Source organism: Berghia stephanieae, chromosome 7 (genome assembly GCF_034508935.2).
Source record: "Berghia stephanieae isolate SIO BIC M18660-M18661 chromosome 7, UCSD_Bste_1.3, whole genome shotgun sequence".
Lineage (NCBI taxonomy): Eukaryota > Metazoa > Mollusca > Gastropoda > Nudibranchia > Aeolidiidae > Berghia > Berghia stephanieae.
The window spans coordinates 66,946,010-66,968,931 of record NC_088366.1 but is presented as its reverse complement, the minus strand read 5'-3'; the positions used below and the strand labels follow the sequence as shown (position 1 = coordinate 66,968,931).

Genomic DNA, 22,922 nt, shown 5'->3' with positions numbered 1-22,922 from the left:
GAAAAAAAAAAATAAATAAATAAAAAAATTATAATGATAATAATAATAATAATAATAATAATAATAATAATAATAATAATAAAAACATATATTCAGAGCAAAAATCCACAAGACAACATGCTCAAAGGGTTTTACAAGTAGTCCCTAGCCAACAACAACACGTAGGATGTGATTTTACTTTTTTTTTTCGGACAGAGACAACGTTGTTAACGACCAGGTGCTCAGTACAATGTGAGAATGTGAGTAAAGAGCCTTTTCCAAGGACTCAACTTTGCGCTGCTCAAAGCGAGATTCGAACCTTGGACATTCTGATCTGAAAGCGAGTATCAAATGGCCTCACTTTCACTAAATATGTCAACTAACTAACCTTTTCCCTCTGGACGACTAGCTTGACTTTTTATCCACATCAGTTGACGACTCTCTAGTTTGACCTTCAGAGTGCGTCTTTCTGGCTTCTTCCAGAATATGGTGGTGACCAGTCCCATTTCCAGCAGACGACACACCTCCATCATCTCTGGGGTTGGAGGACCTCCGTTCAGCATAGCCATTGCTGTTGCCATGATCTGAAATGTTACAAATGAACACAAAAATGAGAACTGCTGTCTAAGAACAATTAGGGTTTCTGATTCAGGAGGCAAAAAGTTACTCAACTTTTACTGCAACACATCGACCGGCCCCTATCTAAGCACCTTCTTCATCAAGTACCGGACATAGGTGATCATGGTACGCCGTTCATCTCTTTGATCAGATAACCTCAAAAAACTAATATTACTCTTCTCTTTCTTTGTCAACCAGCCGTTCAAACATGTTTTTTCTTGGTCTACCTTTACTCTTTTTACCTTCTATCTTTCCTGTGAGAGCAAGATGTTCAATACATTTACGTCGATTTAGGTGTCCTAAAAATTGCAATTGTCTTTTTTCTTATTGTACGAATTAGTAACCTTTTAGTTTCAGCTTGTTCTAATACCTCTTCACTAGTTTTCTTCTCTGTCCATGAGATTCTTAACATCCTTCTAAGAAACTACATTTCTGCTGCCTCCAGTTTTCTACTAATGTCTTCTGTCATTGTCCAACTTTCACCAATTTAAACATCTAACTCCAGTCAAAAGACATTAGCAGTGCTGTCAAACCTAGCCGATGTAAATGTGTACAATGGAGAGCCAAAATGAGTAAGGAATTGGAATTCCATGTATTTTAGTCCGGAAGGGAATGGGATTAAGATTAAGATGTATGAGAGTGGTTCGGTTAAAGCTGTTTAAGCTATTTATAGAGCTGAGCATGTGCTTTGACGTTGAGAAAAATCATCCTAAAATCTCTAGAATTCCAGACTTTCAATGATTCCAACATATAATAATAATTTTCAAACCATTATGCAACGGTTTGAAAATTATCGTCTTTTTCATCTTATAAGAAATGATACTGACAAGTCAATCGCTACGGGGTCTCAAGCTCAATAGAAGAGCACTCACTTCAATCGTTACGGGGTCTCAAGTTCAATAGTATAGCACTCTTCAATCACCACGGGGTCTCAAGCTCAATTGTAGAGCACTCACTTCAATCACTACGGGGTCTCAAGCTCAGTTGTAGAGCACTCACTTCAATCACTACGGGGTCTCAAGCTCAGTTGTAGAGCACTCACTTCAATCACTACGGGGTCTCAAGCTCAGTTGTAGAGCACTCACTTCAATCACTACGGGGTCTCAAGCTCAGTTGTAGAGCACTCACTTCAATCACTACGGGGTCTCAAGCTCAATTGTAGAGCACTCACTTCAATCGCTACGGGGTCTCAAGCTCAGTTGTAGAGCACTCACTTCAATCGCTACGGGGTCTCAAGCTCAGTTGTAGAGCACTCACTTCAATCACTACGGGGTCTCAAGCTCAATTGTAGAGCACTCACTTCAATCGCTACGGGGTCTCAAGCTCAATTTTAGAGCACTCACTTCAATCGCTACGGGGTCTCAAGCTCAGTTGTAGAGCACTCACTTCAATCACTACGGGGTTTCAAGCTCAATTGTAGAGCACTCACTTCAATCACTACGGGGTCTCAAGCTCAATTGTAGAGCACTCACTTCAATCACTACGGGGTCTCAAGCTCAGTTGTAGAGCACTCACTTCAATCACTACGGGGTCTCAAGCTCAATTGTAGAGCACTCACTTCAATCACTACAGGGTCTCAAGCTCAATTGTAGAGCACTCACTTCAATCACTACGGGTCTCAAGCTCAATTGTAGAGCACTCACTTCAATCACTACGGGGTCTCAAGCTCAATTGTAGAGCACTCACTTCAATCACTACGGGGTCTCAAGCTCAATTGTAGAGCACTCACTTCAATCGTAACGGGGTCTCAAGCTCAATTGTAGAGCACTCACTTCAATCACTACGGGGTTTCAAGCTCAATTGTAGAGCACTCACTTCAATCATTACGGGGTCTCAAGCTCAATTGTAGAGCACTCACTTCAATCACTACGGGGTCTCAAGCTCAGTTGTAGAGCACTCACTTCAATCACTACGGGGTCTCAAGCTCAATTGTAGAGCACTCACTTCAATCACTACGGGGTCTCAAGCTCAATTGTAGAGCACTCACTTCAATCACTACGGGGTCTCAAGCTCAATTGTAGAGCACTCACTTCAATCACTACGGGGTCTCAAGCTCAATTGTAGAGCACTCACTTCAATCACTACGGGGTCTCAAGCTCAGTTGTAGAGCACTCGACTCACTTCACATGAGTTCAATCCCTGGGGAAGTCACTGACCTTCCAATCCACCCAGCAGTGACTGAGTAGCTAGGTCTGTTTAAAGGGAAGTAATTGCTATTTTCTGTTTTACACTTAAAAAACCGGGATATATAAATATACAAGAGAATGCAGTGGACTTATTGAGTAAAATAACATAGTTTCAACAACAATTCAAACAAACCTATTTTTTTCAAAAATGCAACAAAATCCTATGATAAATCGTCGAATCAGTTATAAGTAAATGAATGTTTCTAGCAGACCACAACGAGATGTACAGCTTAGAATACTGGAGAATCAAAATGTCAAGACCTCCCTTCTGTCCGTAAACACCAAAATGTTGGACAAGATTGAATCAATCAGTTAAACAGTTAACTCCTTTGTAAATGAACATTTTTTTTAATGAATAAAAGCCGATATACTTCATTTGATAAATGAATGTGAAACTTGAGACTTTACATTTTTGCCTGCAACAGTTGTCGACGCCCCTTCATTGCAGGCATTCAAGTGCCGTCTTGATGCTCATTGTGAAACAGAAAAATACTGTTTGTAAAGTTAAATTCAGACACCTCCTTCCACTTGTGGCATGCCCACTTTTGAGAGACTTCAATTAAATACGTTCACGAATGCACAAGAGCAAATAAAAGGCTGTAAAAGCCTACATAAATCTGGACTTATAACTTATATCATATCATATCAATGACGGATAAGTTTGCTGCAAACATATTAAACTTTCGAAGCAGAGGCAGATAAAAATCTAAAGTTGCATTTCTACTAGACTAGTCTACTGCAGGCTTAACTTATTTGCTCCTAGTGTCTCGGGAATAGTTGAGTGGTGTGTTGTTGTTGCTATTGTCCAGGTAATGTGAGCCTCCTAGTTCGTCGTCTATGTCCTAATAATAATGGAACTTGGTGAGGACATCTGTTCATTTTGCATAGATTTGCAGTTTGTGATGAATATATGAATATGATGAATACCACTGGCTTACACAAATAATACAAACATTATCATTCATAATTCCTTCTTGCGCTCGTGTCACTGCATTCGTTATCTTGTATGAAAGAAAAGAGTAAATGTCCACCACAGTGCAAGGACGCGCAAGGTAGGCCCCATGGCTTCAGCATCAACACTCAAACAACACAACAATAGCAATATTAGCAACTGGCAACAGACTAGAAGAACAGCCACTGCAACAGCACAGCAGTCAGTCAGATGAGAGAAAACAGCAAAACGTTTCTTTTAGGAGTGTGCGACTACTCACGTAGAAATGATCCTTTCAGTTCTGATGGTTCACAGATTAAAAACCAGCTGCTTATTATGGCTCTTTTGCGAACATTGTGAAAAAAACCAAAGCTTTTGTATTCAGTGTTTTTCTATTCTTCTCACTAGTTTCATTTGTCAATCCATCTCAGTTAGTTTCTTCCGGGTGCAGGAAGTTGATGGTTATAGAAAAAGTGATTCCACGTTCTTGAAATTTGATTAAGACGAAGGAACATTCTATAACGCCATATCTGTAAATGAAATCAAATTATAAAACGTAAACAATATTAACAGTACCTAAGATTTTTTAAACATAACCATTTGCAGCATGTTATGAAAAATATGTTATTTTACTCAGCAGCAGCGCTCCTGATCCTAAAAGTGTTCGATCATTTAAACTTTTTCAATAATGGGAGTCACAAACTTAGAGAGAACTCTTTAAATAAGAATCCTAAATTTGGTGCTAAAGCCCGTAAAATGTCATCACTGTTAATTAATGTTTAGCAGTGCAGTGTAGCCTACTATATTTGACAGTCACGTCAACAGTACAATTTATAGTGTACAGTCATCGTTCTGAGTAAACATCGAGGGAATCAAAATCACGCTCTGTACTTTATACGGTTCACTATTCTTACAACAATATGACTCCTTCGAATTCAAGTCGAAACAACCAAACAAATGTTACACAAAAGAAGCCTCCAGGTAAAAAACCTGTTCCAGGTCCAACCCATCTTGGTCACTTTATGATGGTGTTGATGATGAAGATATGCCGAACAATCCTTTTCGTCGATCCAACTGTTAAAGTTTTTATTTATTTTGGTTTAATTACGACGTTATCAGTCGTGAGCCTAATCTTTGCTGTGCCCAAATCATATTTATCAAACAAGAGAAACGTTTTCAACGATTATTTCTTGAAAAAAGGATGGGGATGGACCTTGTTTTGCGTCGGTACCTATATCTTCTTTACCACTCTGGTGTACTGCTCAAGGGACTTTTCAAAGATGTGTAAACATGGAATGCGTCTTGTTTTTGGAACATTTTGGTGGTATTTTTGTACACGAATGTTCATGACGATTGAAGCAACAGCTGGCTCTTGCTCAGATTCTCAGCACGGAAACCCTAAAGCATGCTACATGGCGGGAAAAGTATGGAAAGGTTTTGATATATCTGGACATGTTTTTCTTGAAATTTATTGTTCCCTTATAATCCTCGAAGAACTTAAAACATTTAAGCTGTGGAAAAAACTTGGTATTTTGTTGGACGACGAAGACTTGAAAGATAAGCGGAGACTTTCTGCGGACGAAATTGCTCAAGCAAAAAGTGACTACCAAATTTTTACCCCCTATATCAAAATTTCAGTGGTGCTTGTTGCTATTATTTCAGTTCTATTCGATCTAATGTTGATCGTATCCACAGTTTACCCTTTTCACACTTTATCAGAGGAAGTTTTTGGCTTTCTGATTGCTGTTTTAGGCTGGGCATTGAGCTATCATATATTTTTTCGATCGGGAACTCAACATCCTGTTATGCCTTCCTCCCCTGGAGAGTGTAGTCTGTCATTTATGAAATAAAAATATGTGTCTTTTTAGATACCAATGATATTTATAAATAGGATTTGAGTTATTTTGTTAAAAACAAATTTTCTAATATTATGTTTTATGTTTGTCATTTGAAATGATATATATATATATATATATATATATATATATATATATATATATTGATTTATATCGGCATGCTGTGTCCCCATTTTGAAAGAATGAATTGTATCACTCTTTTTTCTGATCTAAATTGTGTGACTGGGTTTTGCATTGTATGTATTTTATTAATCGAAATATCATGTCATGGTTAGGTTCTATATAAGTATGAGTTCATCGTAGAGGGCCGGTGGCCCGTTGATGTTCTTTGGATCGGTCTCTACAAACTTGTGGAGGTTGCTGTATTTTAGATCCTGCAGGTGCTATAACTATTTTTTCAGGCAGGCTATTCCATGTCTCAACAATTCGCTGACTAAAGAACTTTTTTCGGATGTTTAAACGGCAGTTTTGTTTGGCAAGTTTATAACAATGGCCTCTTGTTCTTTTGTCCTTGTTAAATGTGAGTTAATCTTCTTCGTTTACTTTGTAGAGACCGTTGGTCAATCTATAAGTTTCAATTAGATCTCCTCTGAGTCTTCTGTACATGAGGCTAGGGAGGTCTAATGCTGTGAGTCTATCTTCGTAGCTGAGGTTTGACATTTCGGGAACAAGTTTGGTGGCCCACTTCTTCAACTTGGTATTATGCTGGAATGAACTAGAAGAGAAAAGAGTAGTAGTGGTAGTGGTAGTCCTTCAGAGCCGTTGGCCCATGGGCCTGAGTTTATCCTGGTTTCTAGAATGGGAAATGAACAATAGCAATTGCTTGCTATCCTTTGGAAAGGACGCTAGTCTATCGCAAAGTACTTTCCACCACATCTAATAGACTCAGCTACCCCCATTCACTGCTGGGTGGACAGGGGGTGTCAGAAAAAATCTCTACTGCACCTGGGATCGATCTTGGTCCCTTTGCATGTAAAGCAAGTGCTCTACCAACGGAGTTATCGGGATCCCCTGAAGAGAGAAATGAGTCTAAAGTTAAAATGATCAGAAAAATGAAGTTTTTGATTTCTTGAGGATTTAAAAATCAAAGGAAGGCAATTCTGTATGGTCGTCGAGGTAAAAAAAACTTGTCTCAAAATACCACTAAACCTAACAGAATAAAAAACCTCCCTTTTTATTTTTATTTTATTACAGCACGGATAGTAACAAATGGAGACTAGTTTTATCCGGAGATTTAAAAAAAATTATATTAGGATAAGAAGCATATTGAGGCAATTCATTTCTTTAGAGAACCATATGGAAGGCCTCCCAAAACAAATTCAAAAGGGAGAGGCATTTATTTTATCTCAAATTAATTTTTTAAAGTTACATTTAGATATGAGTGTTAAGCATCCAGTCCACTCAGATGTAATACTATTCTGAGGCGATTAGTCACATATTTTTATATAACCATCTGAATCAATGTGCACTTATTTGCGGGTCTGATAACCCAAATCATTATCGGCTCATTGTTGTCATGGAAATCGCAAAAGATGACGCAAAATATTGTCCATTACAAAAATACTAGATGAGGCCCATAACTGCATTCGGATGTCAGACCTCCATATTATTTTACACGTCAATCCAACTCCATTCCAAATTCATATTTATTTTCCTTCAGCCTCCAGATTCGGATTTGTTACTTTAAATTTTCTATAGAAAAAAACAAACTACTTCACGGCCAATTAGCCCTTGGAGCCAGAGTTTAGCCCACTTTCTATATAGCATTAAACTGACAATAGCTAGTCAATGGCCAAGTACTTTCCATCAGATCTAACAGACACAGCTACCCATTCATTTCTGGGTAGACAGGGTGATCAGCAAAAATTAGACTTCACCCAGGAATGATCTTGCTTCCTTTGAGTGTGAGGTGATTGCTCTACCAACTGAGCTATCATGATCCCCGATAGAAAAATTGGTTAAAATGTTGCTATTTTTTTTGTTTTAAAAGCAAAGAAAAGAAAGGAAGGAAAAAGGGTAAATGACAAAATTTAACGACATTTCAATTCTAAACCATTAAAATTGACAATTCATTGCAACTTGTGCTGAACTCATGTTTTTTTGGGTTTTTTTTTTTTGTTTGTTTTTTTGTTTTGGTTGATACCGAGTTTTTCTCTCTTGAAATTTGGATTTTCGTTCATTGTAAATGGCATGTCTGATACTGTAGATTACTCATACTCAGAGCTGTCGTCCATTTAGAATTGCTCGATATTGCCGTCAAAGAAATAAGGAGATACAAATTTATTCATTTGAAATAGAAGTTTATATTTTGTGCCTTTATAATCTCATGAGAAAAATACATGCTGCTACAAAGCTTGACATTTGTTGTTATGATAATATAAATCCTAAAATCATAACAGTGATTCATTTAATGGCTCTGTGGTCTAGTGGTATGACACTCGCTTTCGGATCAGAAGGTCCTGGGTTTGAGCCTCGCTCTGCGCATAGTTGAGTCCTTGGAGAAGGCTCTTTACTCACAGTCTTTCACCCTACTCAGGTGTAAAATGAGTACCTGGCCACTAACAGCGTTGTCTGTCAGAAAAAATTATATCACCTAACAGGCATCATGTCCTTGCCTTCATGTTAAATGTTGCTGTTGGCCAGGGACCCCTTTGTAAAGCGCTTTGAGCACGTTTGTGGACATTGCGCTATATAAAAGCTCAGTTTTTTTATTTAACTAATTTGTTAAGATCCTATAACAAAAAGTCCTTTTTAACCCCTTATTAATGCAAATGGCTTAAAATTGTAGCCCTTGAGATGTCTGTAAATATAATAAAATCTTCATTGAAAATTGAAGTGGGATAGAACAATAAGATACAGTGCCCTCCTTTGGGTTGCTGTTGGTTTCTACTTTCTGTATGTATAGTGTGTGTGTGTGCAGCGTGCACTGGATTGTGTTTTACATTACCACCCCCCCCGATATGCCCAGCTAAGAAGGCAAACCTCAACATTTATTTATTATATATTATATATATATATATATATATATATATATATATATTTATATATATATATATATATATGGAGAGAGAGAGAGAGTATGTGTTTCCAGTAGTCGTTGGTTTATATGTGTAATTGTTCAGTGCAAGAAATTCAGATTGGTTGGTTTCTGCAATAAATTATTTTCTTCACATTACATTTACGTCATATTCAGACGCAGTTTTAGTGGATTTTAAAAACAAAATTATATCTTTTTTTTAATATTTTGTTATGTGAGGAAATGACAATTGATATATCTGTCAGTGCATGACATAATCAGTTGGAATGTGAAAATTTTGCAATTTTTTATATTTCTATTTTTTTTATTTTATAAAAGACTATGCTCACCAGAGCATTTTAATCTTTATTTGAAGTAAATCGGGTGATTTTTCATGAAGTTATGATCCGATGTAAGGGAAAGGTATCCAGCAACTTTTCTCAAATTTCATACTTTTTCAACTTGACTAGCTCTAGAAAATATTTAGAAGTGAAATTAAGTTTTGTTATTCCCAGAAGATGTACAAAAAGGGTTGATTTATTCATTTATGACAGGAACTCATTTTTGATAAAAAATGGACCTTCTAACTTAACTTGGCAATATCTCAGTTCAAACCGTTCCACCATCCGACTGATTATGTCATTCACTGTAACAACTGGTACCTGGAGTTACATTTTTTCAAAGACAATAATGTGATAGCAGATTTGTAACATAGTCAACTGGGTGGGGTTCCTGGCCTCCCATAGTGCTGGGTGGGGTTCCTGGCCTCCCATAGTGCTGGGTGGGGTTCCTGGCTTCCCATAGTGCTGGGTGGGGTTCCTGGCCTCCCATAGTGCTGGGTGGGGTTCCTGGCCTCCCATAGTGCTGGGTGGGGTTCCTGGCCTCCCATAGTGCTGGGTGGGGTTCCTGGCCTCCCATAGTGCTGGGTGGGGTTCCTGGCCTCCCGTAGTTGGCAGGGAGATACTTACTGTCTCCTTCCCCCTAGTCTATTTTCCAACTTGCTTTCTGTCTTTGTCTTGGAATGAGATTACTGAGAGGGAAACAGTCAAATATATCGATAGTTTTGGGAGATGATATTTTTTCCCTTGTAAATCATCTCTCTGTTATGCACTGTGTTATGTTTTGTTTTCATATTATATATGATTTGTAAACATTTGAGTGTATTTCTCTTAGTGGGATCTTGTGCTATTGTCTGGATGACTGGATGAGACATTTAGGTGATCTCAAACTAAGTACACTGATAGTGTGCTCTTGGAATCTACATCTGTTTCCTATTTGAACCAATTCCCCTTAGTCTTATTTTTTTCTTGTGTGCTTTAATTATAATTCTAGAACTTTTTACTATTCCATTTTCTTCCTTTTTATTGGCGCTGATATGACCTTAATGGGTTGCAAGTGCCGTAACACCCTTTTAAAAAAAACATCGTCAAATTGTATAAAGATTAATTTCAGCTTCCCGGTAGGTACACCAAGCTGGTGTAGAGCGAGATGCTAGAACTTAATACAAGTTAGATCTTATGCAATATGTCGAGCATTTAGAGTTAGATTAATATTTGTATTTCTAGTCATGATAGTATTGACATTTATTAAGATTTTCTTTTATTTGTCGTTTCATGTCTGTGTGTGTGTGTGTGTGTGTGTGTGATGCTTGCGTACATATGAGTATGTTTAATGTTTCCACATATTTTCTTGAATGATTTTTTTTTTAATTTATTTAATTATTTTTTTTTGACCGGAAATGAAAAGAGCTCTATATATTGTTTCAGTGGATAATGCTTCTTGTGCCTTGTAGATCAACATGTTTTGTTTTCTATGAAGATTGCATTTATTCCTGTATAGTTAGATTTTAAGCTTTGTTGACTTTCTTACGCATTCTACTTTTGTGTATGTGTGTGTGTGTGTGTGTGTGTGTGTGTTAACTGAGAGACAGTAAATAATGAACATATTTATTATGTCATTTTAAAACCATTTTCTTAGAATCTCACTTTATTTTTTTCCTTTTTGTTTGCTCTACTTGAGATATTGTGTATGAATGAAACGTTGATAATAATGACTGATCATATCGATATACATGACTGATCACATCGATATACAATATTGTTGACCGATATTGGCAATTATATTATCCAATTCCAATTATATATCCAAGATTTGTAAGACAGAGTCTACAAGGTCTTTCTTCAATGTCAACAAGTTTTTCATTTTGGTTAAAATTCTTATTTTAACTCCTTATTCTCGTATATCTAATAAAATTTAAGGATACAAAATTATAAAATTGAATGGAATTAACGGCATAAATTATTTCATCAACAATCTTTCAGTTACCATCACACTATTTATCTGATGTGTATTTTAATATGTACAAAGTCGAAAAGGGGTTTTGTGCTATGATTTTTTAAATATCGGAATTATATTGACTTGAGAGCAGAAAGACTGAGTCTACAAGGGTTTTTTTTACCTCAAGGTCAATAAGTTCCCAATTTTGGTAAAAATTTCCATTATAACATGACACCTTATTTTCATATATGAGTCATTGGGTATCACATACGCTGGGCTGTTCAATGTTTATCTTGTGAGCAACGAAAATAAGTATACACATCAATAACAGGGCCCTGGGCCTACACATCAATAATAGGGCCCTGGGCCTGTGTTTAGAAAGTGGAGTTACCCATAACATTTCAGTGACAGTGACAGTGAACTATTCGAACTCAACTCCCTGGGTGGGGTTCCTGACCTCCCATACTGTGTCTTCTATCCCCCAATATCTTTTTTCCAACATGCTTTCTGTCTTTGTCTTGGAATGAGATTACTTGGTTTTGCCCCGGCCCTGGCTGGGAGGGAAACAGTCAAATGTATAGTTAGTTTTGGGAGATGATATTTTTTTCCTTGTAAATCATCTCTCTTTTATGCACTGTATTATTTTTCCTTTTTTTACATATGTATAATTTGTAAACAATTGAGTGTGTTCCTCTTGGCGGGGACCTGTGCTTGTGTCTGGATGAGACATTTAGTGATCTCAAACTAAGTACACTGATAGTGTGCTCTTGGAATCTACATCTGTTCCCTTTTTGAACAAATTCCCCTTTGTCTGCCTTATTCTTGAATGCTTTAATTGTAATTCTAGAATTTTTGACATTTTCTTCCTTTCTACTGGCGCTGATATGACCTAAATGTGTTGCAAGCACCGTAAAACCCTTAAAAACAACCAAAAAAACAACTCAACTCCCTGGGTGGGGTTCCTGACCTCCCATAGCGGGCAGGGGGGCCCATACTGTGTCTTCTATCCCCTTTTATTTTTATGTTTTCCAACATGCTTTCTGTCTTTGTCTTGGAATGAGATTACTTGGCTTTGTCCTGGCCCTGGCCGTAGTTCTATCTGAGAGGAAAAGTCTAATGCATAGTTATTGTTTTGGGAGATGATATTTTTTTTTCCTTGTAAATCATCTCTCTGTTATGTATTATTATATTTGTTATTTTGAATGTATAATGTAAGCATTTGAGTGTATTCCTCTTTGTTGGATTTTGTGCTTGTGTCCGGATGAGACTTATAGGTGATTTCAAACTAAGTACATTGGTGGTATGCTCTTGGAATCTACATCTGATCCCTATTTGTTCCCAGTTCCCGTATGTCTTACTTTTTCTTGGGTACTTTAATTGCAATTCTAGAACTTTTTACTATCCGATTTTCTTCCTTATTACTGCCGCTGCTATAACCTAAATGTGTTGCAAGCGCCGTAAAACCCTTAAAAACAAAACGAACTCAACTCCAAGATATGAGGACTTGCTCTACCCCCCCCCTCCCCTCCTTTTATTTAGTTTGCTAAAATTTGATCTCACAGCATTCCTCTCTGTATATTTAATCAAAATTACTTTTTTTTCATAATGTGCCAAGTGAATACATGTTAAGCTGACAGAAGCGCTTTTGACTGGAAAAAGGTATTGAACAAAAATGAATATAATATAATATATATATATTTTTTTCCCCATCTGTCTGTATTTTTCTTGAAGTTTGAATGGGTTTTGCTGTTGGCTGAAGAAGGGTTTTAATCCCAATCGTTCCGTGTTCAGAATTTAGTTCTTCCTTTTTTTTTTGTAAAGCTGTTATATTCATTGTTGTTGAATACTTTTTATATGAATATTAAGGAGATCAATAATGAGAGTATTATAATGTACCGTTCTGCTGTTCTAACTGTTGTGTCGTGTCGTTGTCCTGATCTTATTTAGTCATGCGTGTTGATGCTATTTGCCTTTAATATGTTTTTGTAATTTTAAAAAAAGTGATTTTCTGACATTAAAGATGTGCGTGTTGATTTTTTAACATATATTTGATTGAATTACACCCAAGACATTTTTTCCACATAAATCTCTCTGGGTGGGGTTCCTGGCCTCTCATAGTGGACGGGGAGCCACTTACTGTGTTTTCTACCCCACTGCATCTGTTTTCCAACATGCATTCTGTCTATGGCTCGGAATGAGATTACTTAGTTTTATCCTGGCCCTAGCAGGATAGCGTGTCTGGGAGGGAAACAGTCAAATGTATAGTTCGAGTTTTGGGAAATTATATTTTTTTCCTTACAAATTATCTCTCTGTTAAGCACTATATTATTTTTCTTTTACATATTTTTTATATGATTTGTAAACATTTGAATGTGTTCCTCTTAGTGGGGACCTGTGCTTGTGTCTGGATGAGACATTTAGTTGATCTCAAACTAAGTACACTGAAAGTGTGCTCTTGGAATCTACATCTGTTCCCTATTTGAATTCATTCCCCTTTGTCTTCCTTTGTCTCTGGGTGGGGATCCTACCTCCCATAGTGGGCAAGGAGGTACATACGGTGTCTTCTATCCCCTTATATCTGTTATCCAACATGCTTTCTGTCTTTGTCTTGGAATGAGATTACTTGGGTTTTTTCCTGGCCCTCGTTGGAGTCCTGGCTGGGAGGGAAACAGTCAAATGCATAGTTATTGTTTTGGGAGATGATATTTTTTTCCATGTAAATCATCTCTCTATTATGTATTATTATATTTGTTATTTTTAATGTATAATGTTGGCATTTGATTGTATTCCTCTTTGTTGGATTTTGTGCTTGTGTCCGGATGAGACTTATAGGTGATCGCAAACTAAGTACATTGGTGGTATGCTCTTGGAATCTACATCTGATCCCTATTCATTCCAATTCCCATTTGTCCTACTTTCTCTTGGGTGCTTTAATTGTAATTCTAAAACTTTTCACTTTCCCATTTTATTCCTTTTTACTGGCGCTGGTATAACCTAAATGTGTTTCAAGCGCCGTAAAACCCTTAAAAAAACAAAAAAAAAACATTCCTTTGTCTTGGGTTAGTTGTGATTCTAGAAATTTTTGCTTTCCCATTTTCTTCCTTTTTACTGACGCCGATATGACCGAATTGTGTTGCAAGCACTGTAATACCCTAAAAACAAACTATTTTTTTATACTCTCGTTGTCATGAATCGAATATACAACGCAACTTGCTTTCAAAGACATTCCTATCACAATGGCTGGGTGGGATGCCTGACCTCCCATAGTCTATCCCTCTTAGTTGGGACCTGTGCTGGTGTCTGGGTGAGACTTTTAGGTGATCTCAAACTAAGTACACAGATAATGTGTTCTTGGAATCTACATCCGTTCCCTATTTGAACCATTCCCCATTTGTCTTACTTTTCCCTCAAATCCTTTTAATTGTACGTCTAGACTGTTTTTACTATTACTATCCAATTTTCTTTCTTTTTACTGTTGCTGATATGACCTAAATGTGTTGCAAGTGTCGTAAAACCCTTAAAAACAAAAACTATCACAATGACGTTACACTAAAGGTGGATGGGGTCTTCTGATATTCCATGGTGGCCGACAGGTCACTTTTGCAGTGTCTTCTATTTTCCCTTTGTATCTGTTTTCCCTTTCCACGGTGCTCGTTCTCTGGCCTTGTTCTAGATTGAGATTCCCCAGGGGGGTTTTTTCCTGATTCTGGGAGGGAGACAGCCAAATATATATTACGTTTTTTGAGCGATTATATTTTTCCCCCCTAGAAATCATCTCTCTGTTATGTACTTTTATAGTTATTAGTATTGAATGTATCTTACTTTATGTGGTCATGTGGTATGACACTCGCTTTTAGATTAGAAGGTCCTAGGTTCGAGCCTCGAATCAGTCCGTGGTCTTCATAAAGTCATGGTTTGATACTAACCCCCAACTGGGTGGGATTCCTGACCTTCCATTGTGGGCAGGGAGGTACTTACTGTGTCTTCTATCCCCTACATCTGTTTTCCAACTGTCTCTCTGTTTTTGCATTGGAATGAGATTACTTGGTTTTGTCCTGGCCCTGGCTGAGAGGGAAACAGTCAAATGTATAGTTATTGTTTTAGGATATGATATTTTTTCCCTTGTTAATCATCTCTCTGTTATGTATTATTATTATATTTGTTGTTTTGAATTTATAATGTAAGTATTTGAGTGTATCCCTCTTAGTGGGGACCTGTGCTCGTGTCTGGATGAGACTTTTTGGTGATCTCAAACTAAGTACTTTGATAGTGTGCTCTTGGAATCTACACCAATTGCCTATTTGTACCATTCCCCTTTGTTTTACATTTTCTTTAATTGTAATACTAGAACTTTTTACTATCCCACATTTCCCTTTTTACTGGCACTGATACGACCAAAATGTGTTGCAAGCGCCGTAAAACTCTTAAAAACAAAAACAAAACTAACACCCAAATGACGTCAAAAGACAAGTCTTTGGCCACAAAAGAAAACAAATCGTGAGTTGTATTCAACAGTTCATCCAATGGGATCACTTGCTTCCTTGACCACGCGGTTCACAAACCTAAAAATGTCAAAATATGGGTCTTAGTGGGTTTTAGTGTCAGGCTAAAAGTTAACGATGGCTACGATCAGTCCCCTTTGGCATTCTTTTTCTTTGGTGCTTCCAATCTACAATTTTTCCTCTCTTGCCTTCATTTTGACCTCCCGTGGTGGGCAGGCGGTCACGCTGTGTCTTCTATCCCATTATATCAGTCTTTAGAGTTGCTTTCTGTCTTTGTTTTGGAATGGGATTACTTAGTTTTGTCTCAGCCCTGGCTGAAGTCCTTGACTGGGAGGGAAACAATCAAAAATGTAGTTATAGTTTTGGGAAATGACATTTTTTCCTTGTAAATCATCTGTTATGTATTCTGTAAACATTTGAGTGTGTTCTTTATAGTTGATCTCAAACTAAGTACATTGGTGGTATGCTCTTGCAATCTACGTCTGTTCCCTATTTGAACCAATTCTCCTTTGTCTTACTTTTTCCTGGGTGCTTTGATTGTAAATCTAGAATATTTTAACTATTCCATTTTCATCGTTGTCTTGGTGCTGATATGACCTAAATGTGTCTCAAGTGCCGTAAAACCCTTAAAAACAAAAACAACCTTCTTTTTAACTTTTGCTGAATGACCTAAAAGCCCAGTAAAATCCCTTAAAACAATAACTTCATATCTACACGTTTTCCTCTACCTTTATCACTTTCTAATTTACTGGTGCTGAAATGACCCAAAAGTGTCACAAGCCTAGTAAAGGCCCTGAAAACAAATTATCTCATTAATCATAAACACCGTTTATTTTACCATCCTTTTATTGATTAGATATAGTGACTTTCCGTTGAAGTTACAGAATTCTGGTAGTCTCAGTCTCAGCACACACGGGTATAAGCGGGGTGGTCATGCTTTCACCATGAATGTATTCTGGTAGTCTCAGCACACACGGGTATAAGCGGGTTGGTCATGCTTTCACCATGAATGTATTCTGGTAGCCTCAGCCCACACGGGTATAAGCGGGGTGGTCATGATTTCACCATGAATGTATTCTGGTAGTCTCAGCCCACACGGGTATAAGCGGGGTGGTCATGCGTACACCATGAATGTATTCTGGTAGTCTCAGTACACACGGGTATAAGCGGGTTGGTCATGCTTTCACCACGAATATATTCTGGTAGTCTCAGCACACACGGGTATAAGCGGGTTGGTCATGCTTTCACCATGAATGTATTCTGGTAGTCTCAGCCCACACGGGTATAAGCGGGTTGGTCATGCGTACACCATGAATGTATTCTGGTAGTCTCAGCCCACACGGGTATAAGTGGGTTGGTCATGCTTTCACCACGAATATATTCTGGTAGTCTCAGCACACACGGGTATAAGCGGGTTGGTCATGCTTTCACCATGAATGTATTCTGGTAGTCTCAGCCCACACGGGTATAAGCGGGTTGGTCATGCTTTCACCATGAATGTATTCTGGTAGTCTCAGCCCACACGGGTATAAGCGGGTTGGTCATGCTTTCACCATGAATGTATTCTGGTAGTCTCAGCACACACGGGTATAAGCGGGTTGGTCATGCTTTCACCATGAATGTATTCTGGTAGTCTCAGTACACACGGGTATAAGCGGGTTGGTCATGCTTTCACCATGAATGTATTCTGGTAGTCTCAGCACACACGGGTATAAGCGGGTTGGTCATGCTTTCACCATGAATGTATTTTGGTAAGTCTCAGCACACACGGGTATAAGCGGGTTGGTCATGCTTTCACCACGAATGTATTCTGGTAGTCTCAGCCCACACGGGTATAAGCAGGTTGGTCATGCTTTCACCATGAATGTATTCTGGTAGTCTCAGCACACACGGGTATAAGCGGGTTGGCCATGCTTTCACCACGAATATATTCTGGTAGTCTCAGCACACACGGGTATAAGCGGGTTGGCCATGCTTTCACCATGAGTGTATTCTCTGCGCTTTCTCTCCTTGTCCAGGTTTTTATTGGAAACCTCTCAGTGAGGGAAACAACCGGATGTAGATGGTCTCGCTTCCCCTGTGAATCATCTCTCAGAGTTACTGTACAAATTAGCTTCTCCCTTCTGGTGAGGATTCTATGTCCTTGCCTATATAAGACTTTGGGTGGTTTTAGTTGTGGCAGATGGGTAGATTGCAGTTGAGATCAGAATTTCCCCTTTGTCCTTTTTTAAAAAAAATTTTGAGGTGCCACGGAAACATGGGAGATGAGAAAATGAGTAGTAATGTGGCTCTGCCTGTGTTCAGAACGAGACTCACACAATGGCTCAATTCAGATCCTCCACCAATAACGATAATATATTATAGTAGCCGTGGGTGGGGTTCCTGACCTCCCATTGTGGGCAGGGAGGTCCTACTTACTGTGTCTTCTCCTGACCTCCCATAGTGGGCAGGGGGGTACATACTGTGTCTTCTATCCCCTTATATCTGTTTTCCAACATGATTTCTGTCTTTGTCTTGGAATGAGATTACTTTGTTTTGTCCTGGACCTGGTGGGAGTCCTGGCTGGGAGGGAAACAGTCAAATGCATAGTTATTTTTTGGGGAGATGATATTTTTTTTCCTTGTAAATCATCTCTCTGTTATGTATTATTATATTTGTTATTTTCAATGTAGAATGTAAGCATTTGAGTGTATTCCTCTTTGTTGGATTTTGTGCTTGTGTCCGGATGAGACTTATAGATGATCTCAAACTAAGTACATTGGTGGTATGCTCTTGGAATCTACATCTGATCCCTATTTGTTCCCAGTTCCCTTTTGTCTTACTTTTTCTTGGGTGCTTTAATTGTAATTCTAGAACTTTTTACTCTCCCATTTTTTTCATTTTTACTGGCGCTGATATAACCTAAATGTGTTGCAAGCGCCGTAAAACCCTTAAAAACAAACAAACATTACTGTGTCTTCTATCCCCCTATATCTGTTTTCCAATTTCTTTCTGTTGTCTTGGAATGAGATTACTTGGTTTTGTCCTGGTCCTGGTTGGGAGGGAAACAGTCGAGTCGATTGTATAGAAAGAGTTTTGGGAGATGGTATTTTTTCCTTGTAAATCATCTCTCTGTTATGCAATATTATATACCTTCCCTGAGCATCGGATTTTGACACGCTCGGATTCTAACTGGATTTTTGGCTTCTCCTGAGACCGTGCCAGAATCCTGCGAGTGCTGTAACGATTTATTGAAAATACAATAACAAGCAACAGGTTTAATTTTAAACTCTAATTTTATTTACATCTCTCTCTCTCTCTCTCTCTCTCTCTCTCTCTCTCTCTCTCTCTCTCTCTATCTATCTATCTATCTATCTCTCTCTCTTCTCTCTTCATCTATCTATCTATCTATCTATCTCTCTCTTCTCTCTTCCCTCCATCTCTCTCTCTCTCTCTCTCTTCTCTCTTCTCTCTTCCCTCCATCTCTCTCTCTATCTCTCTCTCTTCTCTCTTCTCTCTTCCCTCCATCTCTCTCTCTCTCTCTCTCTCTCTCTCTCTCTCTCTCTCTCTCTCTCTCTCTCTCTCCCTTCTCTCTTCTCTCTTCTCTCCATCTCTCTCTTCTCTCTTTTTAGTCCTCTTCTCACTCTGTGTCCGCCAGATCACTCGTAACAACACACAAAACTATGTGTAACCTTTAAACATAGTTTGTTACATGGACTTACGTATTCAACTAGTGGTCTAAAAACAATAACAAAGAATTCAGAGACGTATTGATGCCATGCGTTAGGTATAATGCTCACAACATCCGCCAGCCTAATTTGACAGTCCAACAGACGAAACAGTGTGTAACCTTTAACGTTTATAGTTTGATTGATACAAGTTAGTGAGAACTTATCACGAAAAGGCTATCTTAAAATACATAGTAACAAAGAGCTGAGTGACGTCAACTTCTTTCCTTCTATACGTCAATGTCATACATGCGTCACTCTCGTCGTTCCTGTAGCACAATGGGGACATTTATAATGACTCCGCCTCTCCTTCAGTTCCTGTTGTATTTTTTGGAGCATCGTCTTTAGCTCTGTCCTCTCGGCCGACATCCGGTCAAGCTCCCTCCGCCGGTCAAGCTCGACGTCCAGTAGGGTTTGCAGACGATCTTTTAAGCGGTTGATGTCCGTCTTGATGGAATCCATCTGGCTGTGTAAAACTGCTTCTCTCTGGATCATATGGCCTGGGATGGAAGAAGAATATTAGGAAGATATCTTCAAGAAATAGTTAGGGTTTGGGGGGGGGGGGGGGGCCGCCGTGAACTTATTTTCAGGTCTGATAATAACCCAAATTGTTATGGGCCCATTGTTGTAATGGAAATACCCTCAAACCAACTCAAAATATTGTCCATTACAACCATGTTAAACCACGCCCATAATTGCGTCTGGCTATCACCTGAAAATTTGTACACGTCGGTTTTTGTCAGCTCATCAATTCATTTTTATTCCAAAAATAAATTACAATTACGTATTAAAAAATAATAAAAATAAAATTCCCTTTTTCATCCCATAGGGTAAATTTGTCTCTAAGGTCTAGTCCAAGAGAAGACTGGAATAACCCGGGCGTCATCCGCAGTGCAACGTCGCAAATTGAGGTAGAGCGAGGTGACTTGCTCAAGGCGACACAGCACAGCGGTGGGTGATCGAACTCGGTATCTTTCGGGTACGAAGCAAAGACCGTACCTCTGAGACACGCTGCCTAATCATTTGTAAATGTAAACTTAATGTTATTCCACATTGTAAAAATAAATTTATAGAGCTCATTATCTACTAAACGTGCTCAGTGCGCTTTACCAGGGATAGGAGTCCCAAGCTAACAACAACATTTAACACGAAGGACACGACACGGCACCTTTTAGCTGACATTACCATTTTTTCCCCGACAGAAACGTTGTTAAAGGCAAGGTACTCATTTTTCAAATAAGTCACACGAGACAATGTGAGTAAAGGCCAGTTCTCCAAGGACTCAACGATGTTTTTTGTGTTATTGGCTTAAGAAGGGTTTTGAGCTCGAAACGTTCAGTGTTTGGTATTTTATTGTTCATTTTCGAACATGTCATATTCATCTTTGTTCATTATTTTTAAAAATCAAATCTATGAAGTGGTGAATGAGGGGAACGTGTTTTATAGCACCATATCACCTGTTATCATCATCATCATCATCATCATCATCAACATCATCATCATCTTCATCATCATCATCAACATCATCATCAACATCATCATCATCATCATCAACAACATCATCATCATCATCACCATCAACATCATCATCATCATCAACATCATCATCATCATCATCATCAACAACATCATCATCATCATCATCATCATCATCATCAACATCATCGTCATCATCATCATCATCATCATCATCATCATCATCATCATCATCAACATCATCGTCATCATCATCATCATCATCATCATCATCATCATCATCATCAACATCGTCATCATCATCATCATCATCATCATCATCATCATCATCATCATCATCATCATCGTCATCATCATGGTTGTGGCTATGGAGTCCAACCTCTTTGCATGTCAAGTCTAGTTTCCATCTCCCTTCTCTGGACTTCCATCTTACACGTCATCTCCGCCCTAAGCACCTCTATCGTTGTCTTCAATTCATCCATCGCAACGTATTGCGTTTGTCCTTGGTCACCAATCATGGGATTTTGGCCACCATCCGCTCGACTGTTTGAACCTGTAGTCAAAATAATGAATAGAAATATAAATAAAATTCCCTTTATTCATCTACAAGGGGATATTTGTCTTAAGGGTCTAGTCCAAGGGAAGACTGGAATAACTCAGGCATCAGCCAGCCGAAGTACAGCGCCGCAAAGTGAGTTAGGGCAAGGTGACTTGCTCAAGGCCACACAACTAGGCAACTAGTCGAACTCGGTACCTTTTGATTATGAAGCAAAGACCGTCCGCTGAGCCACACTGCCCCCCTATATATATATATATTTATGAGTGTTGGTGGGTACTCGTAGGTAGGTACGAAAGTGCTCGATAATGATTGTTAGAGCTAATATAAAATATAAATTGTATCACTCACTTATCTCAAAGGGAATACATTTTTTCTTCGGAAATTGTGCCAACTGAAGACGTGGACGAAAGCCACAGAAACATGTCTTGGCCACATATCGGCCTTTTTTTTAAAAAATGCCAAATTCCTGTCCTGTGATGATAATTCGCTCTTTGACATATTTGATGCATATATTGTTAGCAAATACTTGCTTACACACTCTCACTACACATTACTAACTTGTATGAAACATAAAAAACAAAAGTCGAGAGAGATTCAGGATAGATATGACGTATTGTATTGACGGGGGTAGAGGAAAATACCCTGTCATTTTTTTTTTTGCATGATGGCTAGAAGTCGAATTCTTAACAAAATGGAGTGTATTGTTGTATACACATATGAATTCAGCTGATGCAAATTGCCATCTTCTAACATCCTCATAAAAGTTTGTAACAATCAGACTTTTAAAATTTTTGTTATATTTTACTAAACTTTGTCCCCAAGGGGGTTACTCATTCCTGTAACGGCAGTGAAAATTAACCAATTAAAATCCTCTAAACAATAGAAGTGCGACTAACAATGTTTTATCGCCGTAGATACCTCTTTTCCATCATGGCCGAAACTACAAACACATGGTTTTTTCATTCAGTGTGATTTCCAGATCAAAACCGCTTCAAGAATGGTGAGTACTGTTCAACATTAGACCATGACCCTCATTCCTGTTACCAGGGCTTGTTATTTAAATTAGAAATTGAATCAAAAATAAAAAGTATGAGTCTATAGCTTTTTTAAGGCTCTAAATAATAGTCATACTTTAATTTTAGAGTAAAGCATATTTTAGGGATAGTATGAATCGAAGCGAGATAAACTCATCCCTGTTACACTCATTCCTGTTACACCTTGTTTTGTAACAGGAATGAGGGATGTAACAGGAATGAGGAAAACATAACAGGAAGGGTAGCCCTATTCGTCCTTAAGGTCGAATAGCTTCAACCGTGGTTGCCGTACGTACGGACAAATCGTGTTGCTTGCACTATTCGTCCTTCACACTAAAGCTGGGCAATATTCCGTTTTTGCTTTTACTGAGCTGGATTCGAATCCACGTAATTACATGATATATCCGTATCGTCTTAAATGTTTCACAAACCCCACCTCCTCTGTTTGTGAGTCAAATAATCAGTTATGTGTGTTTTTTTTGAGGTGTGTGTGTGTTAATTTCGTGGGGTTTTTTTGTTTGTTTTTTTCTTCTGGGATATGATTTTTATTTCAGAATGGTGATTGATTTCTTATAAGGAACAATTGTCGTGTTCTCCTATTGGTAAGTATCCAATTCAAATACCTGCTCGAGAGTTTGGGTTGGCTAGGTACAGAGGAAGATTCGGCAGGTTTTCTTTGTTTGGTTTCTTTTTTTTTTTTTTTTTGGAAGGGGGGGGGGTTGTTGTTGTTTTGTTTTGTTTGCTGTTGTTTTTTTTTTTTTTTTTTTTTTTTTTTTTTGGG

At 38.2% G+C, this 22,922-nt stretch overlaps 3 protein-coding genes across 8 annotated transcripts in view; 1 reads left to right on the top strand and 2 right to left on the bottom strand.

Moving 5' to 3' along the window:
• Positions 1-4,165, bottom strand: part of LOC144977686 (1-phosphatidylinositol 4,5-bisphosphate phosphodiesterase gamma-1-like) — an 84,022-nt gene extending 79,857 nt beyond the window's left edge. For 2 of the 5 annotated variants that reach the window (XM_078923136.1, XM_078923139.1), the window contains exons 1-2: positions 3,995-4,154; positions 368-563 (exon numbers count right to left, since the gene is read on the bottom strand). In XM_078923136.1, the coding sequence (XP_078779262.1) occupies positions 368-560 (193 nt within the window). In that variant the 5' untranslated portion in view covers positions 561-563; positions 3,995-4,154. Of the gene's footprint in view, positions 1-367; positions 564-3,994 lie in introns of all 5 variants that reach the window. The other 3 variants (XM_078923138.1, XM_078923135.1, XM_078923134.1) reach the window with 3 other exon arrangements.
• A 306-nt stretch (positions 4,166-4,471) lies between these two features.
• On the top strand, positions 4,472-8,552 carry LOC144977683 (acyl-coenzyme A diphosphatase FITM2-like). The gene has a single exon (XM_078923132.1). It carries the CDS (start codon positions 4,635-4,637, stop codon positions 5,562-5,564), a length of 930 nt encoding a protein of 309 aa, XP_078779258.1. The 5' UTR covers positions 4,472-4,634; the 3' UTR covers positions 5,565-8,552.
• Positions 8,553-18,660: 10,108 nt separating this feature from the next.
• Positions 18,661-22,922, bottom strand: part of LOC144977682 (RING finger protein 151-like) — a 19,866-nt gene continuing 15,604 nt past the window's right edge. The window contains exons 6-7 of one of the 2 annotated variants that reach the window (XM_078923130.1): positions 20,928-21,101; positions 18,661-19,572 (exon numbers count right to left, since the gene is read on the bottom strand). In XM_078923130.1, the coding sequence (XP_078779256.1) occupies positions 19,316-19,572; positions 20,928-21,101 (431 nt within the window). In that variant the 3' untranslated portion in view covers positions 18,661-19,315. The remainder of the gene's footprint in view (positions 19,573-20,927; positions 21,102-22,922) is intronic. The other variant, XM_078923131.1, reaches the window with a different exon arrangement.

Coding starts and splice junctions, on each gene's coding strand:
- LOC144977683 (XM_078923132.1), top strand. CDS start 4,635: ATGACTCCTTCGAATTCAAGTCGAAACAACCAAACAAATGTTACACAA.